The sequence below is a fragment of the Akebia trifoliata genome, chromosome 16, assembly GCF_017979445.1.
Source record: "Akebia trifoliata isolate Shusen 1 chromosome 16, ASM1797944v1, whole genome shotgun sequence".
NCBI classification, from domain to species: domain Eukaryota; kingdom Viridiplantae; phylum Streptophyta; class Magnoliopsida; order Ranunculales; family Lardizabalaceae; genus Akebia; species Akebia trifoliata.
Window position 1 is genome coordinate 30150422 of NC_141390.1, and position 6534 is coordinate 30156955.

Consider the following 6534-nt stretch of genomic DNA (forward strand, 5'->3'; position numbering starts at 1 on the left):
TCATGTAAAGGAGAAAATCTCTCCAAAATTTAAAAGCGGGTTGGCAGCTTTCAAATAGTTCGTGATCACGATTATTACTAGGAAAATCTGTTTTTCTGAGTTACAATCTGTAATAAAAACTCTGGTTCATAATAACCGATGGTTCTTTATTACGAACAAGCTTGTTAAACTGTTAAAAGAATTGAAAATAATCGCGTTCTTCAAAAAGCAAAACACACACACCATATGCGCCATAATTTATCATGGCCCTATTCCAAATCACTATCATTTACTGCATATGAGGAACTACGATCGAAAAATCCTACATAAAAAGAGAGGTTAAAAAGTGTTGTTTGGAGTTTGGACAAAGATCTTTTTTTTCACTCATAGAAAAGTCAGTTGGGGATTTCATAGAATCCTGGATTGGCATTACACAAAACCGAGTGTACTATATGGAACATCCCAATTCACAAAACTACGCTCGTTAGTTTTCGTGTGATTTGTCTCACCTTGGATTTTATGAAACCCCAGATTGAATTTTTGGTGAACAAAAAATCTCTTAGACAAATTTGTTGAGTTTAGTTTCACATCGAACACTCATTGTCTTGTCTCTCTCCTTATAAGTTCCTGGGCCTCTCCACTGATGGCCAGTTGGTTTTGAGTTGGACATCAAATTTGTCAAAAATAGGCTGGAAAACTATTGTGTATGTTATTCTCTTAACAAATAATTGTTAACAAACAAAATCAAACCTCTTATGTTGACACTGACTTTCAAAGCCTAACAGCCATATTGTGGTGTCTTTGCATTGTAAGTATCTCCTCATGATTAACCTTCATGAGTACTTGCATCTCCATTCTCAACATCCTCTTCAAGTGGGTAAGTTAACTGTAACTCATCTGGATCCAAAGAAAGTGTTTTTAAGATCCCTCGGAAACTATGTTGCCTCGACACAGCTGTCTTGGGCATGCTACTCCCTCTGAGAAGGTTTCTTTCTTTCTTGCTCATGTTCTCTTTGTATTCACCCATCTCCACACCATCTCTCACTAAGTGGGCTGAACCTTCTTCTTCCATCATCTCAATTGATTTCGTTGACTTTCTATTGTACATCGCGTACAAGATTAGCTGAGCTAACCCCAACACGAAACCAATCGCATTTGGCACCTACAATGTCAAGTGAATATATGCCAAGTGTTTATTTAATTTTTTTTTATTTTTTAAATGAGGCTACTCATGTAAAGGGAAAATTAAGATAGATGATGAGAACCGCAAGAGGTTGGCTCAATGGCAATTTCGGACCGATAAGCAGTTAATGCTCGTAGATCGTGAGTTCGATACTTAGTACGAGCATTAATTCCTCAGGGGCCACTCATGAGGGCGCACCCTCACTTTCCTGGTGAGTGTGATGTGTTGGGGTTGCACTGCCCCACGACTAATCCTTGGACAAGACCATATCTATGGACTAGGAAAAGCCCAGTTACGGCCCGGTCCGCTGTTTACAGGGATACCTGGTTATCAAAAAAAATAAAAAAAAGGTGATGAGAAAAATTGAACTTACGCCAACATAGATGTCCTTGACAAGCACAGCATAAACAGACCAAACGCCGGCATTAAGAAAGAGGAAAAATGAAAGGGAGAACGGCATGTACTCCACGCTCTTCATCTTGATCACCGTTCTCTGTTTGACATCATCAAATTTTTTTAGTACATTTATATAAGTCTCGAGGGTTTATCTTAGAAGATGAAGAAATCATACCCAAAAATTGTAGGGCTGTCAATGGGCCAGGCCTAAAAAATGTCTAGGTCCAAGCCCGGGTAGCACATATTGGGACCTATTTACAGGCTGGGCTAGCCCGCAAATGACTTGTATAATATTAGTTATCAGGCCAGGTAACTAACGATCCTGATCCAATGCATTCCTAAATGGGCCTAGTAAAGCTACCCAAACACAATCCATGATGGGCTAGGCCAAATCCGGCCCATTTACGGATCCAACGCAAGATTTTAAGATAATTCTTTACTTCATTCCAAAAATTACAATTTTTTATAAAACTGCAACGACTCCTTATTTTTGGTTAAAAATTTGAACTAACTTTAACTAAAAAATGAAAAAGTTCAAAACTCGTTAATCATAAAAAACAAAATAAAACATTTGTACCAAATGCCTCCACAGTGCTCTCCAAGAATGGCAAGAATGTGAAGCACATTGGTCTAAGTCGAGTATGAATTTGCTGTTAAGAAATTTCTCTGCTAAGCTGATGAACCAATGGCATGACACCAAATGTATTAAAAAGCAAGCATGATTGGTTTTTGGAGAGAAAATTTCTGAACGGTTAGGAGTTCGGATTTTAAGTGTTTTTTCAATACACATGGCAACTTCCTATTGGTTCATCAGCTTAACACAAATTTCTTAACAGTAAATTCGTACTCGTCCAAGTCCCAAGGAATCAAAGCAGTAGGAAAGGTATTGTGAGGAAAAAAATTTAAGTTTCATTTAGTGTAGTTTAGCTTAACCGAAGTATTTTGACAAAATCACTTCCATTTGAATTACTTATATGTAGGAATTGTGTTTGCCACATGGATTGTTCGTTGACAGTGTTAAAAAAGTTACTGATTTTGAAGAAATCAATTAAAACATGGTTTGTACATTCTAAATTGTGAAGATTAAGGATGAGAAACATCCACAATTTCATGAGTTGGAGTATGTGTTAAGAAAACATGTGCAATCGAACCAAGAAAACAAATCGAAACTAACACAAATCAAAATGCAATCCCACAAAGAAACATAGAGATTTTACGTGATTTCTTCATGATTGAGGTACATTCATGGGTCACCAATTCCAATAAAAAGATAAAATTTGCCTAATTAATAAAATTTCAAAATACTCTTAAATTTTTTTCTTTATTTACCATACCTCCTTGTTTACCAATACTATCAGGTTCCACAAACCACAATGGTTCATAGTTCTAATTAAGTGAACCGGCATATAAAAAAAAAGCATTTAACACACAATGGAGCAAGGAAAGGTTATGTTTTGGATGCACCATGTGGCATTCTTTTGGGTCCAAACAAAATTAAATATTTTTAGCCTGAGTCGATCTAGTTGCTAGAAATTATCAACTAAACTAATTTATAGCGGTAAGTAGTTCCATAAAAAAAATATTGATGTCAACATTCGTCAATTAATGGGCCCAAAAGAATCTATAGTTTTCTTTTTTTTTTTTTTTTTTTTTTTCAACAGCACACCAGCCGGTTGACACATGCTTAAAAAATGCAAGAAAGAAAAAAAAATTCTCTCCTGCCCACAATGAAAAAAGGAAATTTCCTCATCGCACTAACTTGTGTCATTCAAAAAACATGATCCAATGCCACATGATCCATTTGGTTTAAGTTTGGATGATCGGTAATCATCTATATTCAACATCTTGGATCTACCTTGTTTTTCATGGAATTAAAAAGGCTGTGGTGTTAGATTGCCAATATGGTAATCCATGTGGGTCCTACGACACTTTTTAAGATTTAAAATCTTAAAATTAGAATTTTTGGGAAGAGGACATGTGGGCATGAGAGAAATTTTATCTCCATTAAATTTGTCTTTTTGCGACACATGTCAAACGGCTGTGATGTTGCGGGCAAAAAATTACTTATCAAATGGAGCACAAAGGATAACTGGAACTCCAAGTAAAGGATTGCTTCCATCCATCTATTAAAGAAATTAAAACACTTGAAAAATGAAAGATTAAATTTAACTAACGATCCATAATCCGTAGTAAGATGCCTTGTATGCTTGTTTGGGCTTAGATTTCCGAAGGCAAAATCAGAGGGGACCTTTTTCGCAGCGGAGTGGACTCAACCCATAGGGCTAAGTCATAAACCAAAAAAAAATTCAGGTTAGGGGGAAAGATGTCTAGGGTATTTCTATTTTGGGAAAGAGAACAAAAATTTCTTGATTGTTGTTTTGCTAGAGATCTTTTGGACTGTAATTCAAAAGAATATAATGTGATTATGTTTAGGAAAATGCTGAAGTAACATTGGAATTGACATCGTTTCACATGTCATTGGCGTGGATGTGTGTACAGAAGCATAGATGTTTTTCATCAAGATACAAGTGAGAAGCATGTATGGTTCCATGTACACTGATGTGTGAAACGATGTCAATTTTAATATCATTCTAGCACGGCTCTTAGATTTATGATATGATCTGTGAACGTAGGCACATCGCCAAATCACATAAATCCTCGTGTTTGTGTGTGATTTCTTTTTTCTCATTTGTTTCATTTTTTTAGTTCATAGACCTTACTAAACTCCCTGAAAATCCATTATTTGAAGTAAGATGAGCTATTAAATCCGTCAAAATAAACATTTCTTAAAAGAGACCCCAGAGACCCATTTCTTTTACTTTAGAGAAAGAGTATGGGGAATTTCTATCAGACAAGCTTTTTACACTTGGCAGGGAAAAAAGATAAGAAATGAGTGCCCAGCCTTTATCTTTGAAAAATAAAAAATTGGAGTGAGATCTTAAAATGAAAAATAAAAATTAAAAAAAAAAAAAAAAAAAAAAACGAAGAAGGGCTATGTATATCTTTAATGGATAATTTGAATTGATGCATTAATATGTTAAAAAGTAAAATTTGGTGTGCCAATAAAAAAAACCTAAATTAATTAAGAAAAGTTAAATTACTTACCATGGCTGCTAGTGGAGAAGCATACATGCCTAAAGTTAAACCTGCACATAAGACTCCTATAACAGTAAGGCGAACACCTCCATGAATCGCCAGAAGAGTAATAGCTATCACCACCCCAAGAGAACCAACGTTGAATATAGCTACCAACTTCAAGTATTTAACCTGAAACACCATAATATTTACAAAAATATCCAAATATTTTGTTGAGAGAGAGAGAGAGAGTGAGAGAGTTTTTACCTTAGTATCTTTAGGTGCGAATATGAGAAACAATGTGACATAAATGGCTTGGAAGACAGCACCCACACCATTGACAGTGGCGATAAGTAAACCATCAGGCTTGAGAAGTCCATAGAAAGTCCACAAAGAAGTGCTTAATAGTGTGCAAATATAAGGAAGCCCTTTGTAATTCTCTATAGATTTCTTCTTCACTATTTTCCGAAACGTACTCCTATTAATGTACACAAATCACATACTTAGTATCTTTTGATCATCATATCTAAATGAAAAAAAGAAAAAAAAAAACCCATCAGTGGAAACACATAGATGATTTTGAACCATTGATTTGCTTAGAAAACTAGATTTTATTCTACAACTGAGGGTTTCAGTAAATAATTACTCACACAGGAGACAGGAAGACTAGTATGGAAATTATATTTCCTGTAAAAAAAAAATCAATTAAATTCTAAAATCATAAATTCAAGAAAAACAAAAAGTTGAAAAAGAAAATTTAGGTTTTCTTATGTTGTGGAGACTCACCAATGACACCCACAATGAAGCTTAGGCTATCCATTGAAGAACACTTTGATTTGAGTGGATAAGATGAGCAGAGTTTTAGAATTCTGATGCGGTGCACTTTCTGCACGTGAAGGAGTGAAGATGTGGTTGTGGGTTCGGTTGAAGGTTGGATCTTTTTTATATGAATAATGATAAATTTATCACAATTTGCACATTACTGTGGCTATATATGCACAAGTCACGTGGGGAGAGTTAGAATTTTACGATTCTTTAGAGAGTGGTGATAATATAACTCCACCATGTGACATACTCAAAATACTCTCCTGACGTGGCATGTGCTTGAATCATAGATTTTTTGCATCACAATACACATGCAAATTTTTGTGAAAAATAGAATGCTGACAGAAAAATCCAAAAATTCACTGATGTGGCATGGGCAAAGAATAGTAGATTCTGTCCCTTGGGATACACAGTCGACCTAACATTTACAGTTGGGTATCCCGAAGGTACAGTTGTGTATCTCAAGCAAAAGAATCTACGATTCTTGTGCATGACACATCGTTAAGTTTTGAGTACGGGCTGTCAGGTTGAGTTCAAAAATCATTAGTCTAAAAAAATAAACACATGTATTCCGAGGTAAAGATTTATGGTTCTAACACATGTCAATCTAAGACTGATAGAATCTTCATGTTTAGAATCTCTAGATATATAAGAAAAATCTTTATGGTAGTAAGGGTCAGGCTATTTGCACCCGTCATTTGTACTCACTGCACCCTGCACCCACTTAAAGTATAATTTATTTATTTATTTATTTTTTTTTTTTTTTTGGGGGGGGGGGATGATATATAGAAGAAGAGTCGTGATAATCTAATACTCTTTTTTTAGATACCCCTATACACCCCCATCACAGAATCATAGATCATTTGCTTCAAGACACACAAAAAGAAGATTTATGATTCTACAACTGTTAGGTGGCCGAGAGCATGGCATAGAAGAATGTGGGTACAAATAGAATAGACATATCAATTCTCCAAAAAATTAGCAACTTATACACGAATTTCCTAAGGGCCAGTCTACTTGCACTCATATTTGTGCTCACTGCACTTAAACACAATTTTGGGTGGAGTCTATAGGGA

At 35.3% G+C, this 6534-nt stretch overlaps 1 protein-coding gene across 1 annotated transcript; it reads right to left on the reverse strand.

Moving 5' to 3' along the window:
• Nucleotides 1-630: 630 nt before the first annotated feature.
• LOC147383431 (bidirectional sugar transporter SWEET16-like) lies at nucleotides 631-5596 on the reverse strand. Its single transcript, XM_086429106.1, has 6 exons — nucleotides 5420-5596; nucleotides 5284-5320; nucleotides 4901-5111; nucleotides 4664-4825; nucleotides 1536-1655; nucleotides 631-1141 (listed from the first exon to the last, which is right to left on the reverse strand). Exons 1-6 carry the CDS (start codon nucleotides 5451-5453, stop codon nucleotides 806-808), a joined length of 900 nt encoding a protein of 299 aa, XP_086285232.1. The 5' UTR covers nucleotides 5454-5596; the 3' UTR covers nucleotides 631-805.
• Between the last annotated feature and the right edge of the window lie 938 nt (nucleotides 5597-6534).

Excerpts from the sequence above, each read along its gene's own strand:
- LOC147383431 (XM_086429106.1), bottom strand. The coding sequence starts at position 5,453 with ATGGATAGCCTAAGCTTCATTGTGGGTGTCATTG. Across the intron at positions 5,321-5,419 it reads CTTCATTGTGGGTGTCATTG|GAAATATAATTTCCATACTA; the intron begins GTGAGTCTCCAC and ends TTTTTTTTACAG. Across the intron at positions 4,826-4,900 it reads TCGCACCTAAAGATACTAAG|GTTAAATACTTGAAGTTGGT; the intron begins GTAAAAACTCTC and ends ATGGTGTTTCAG.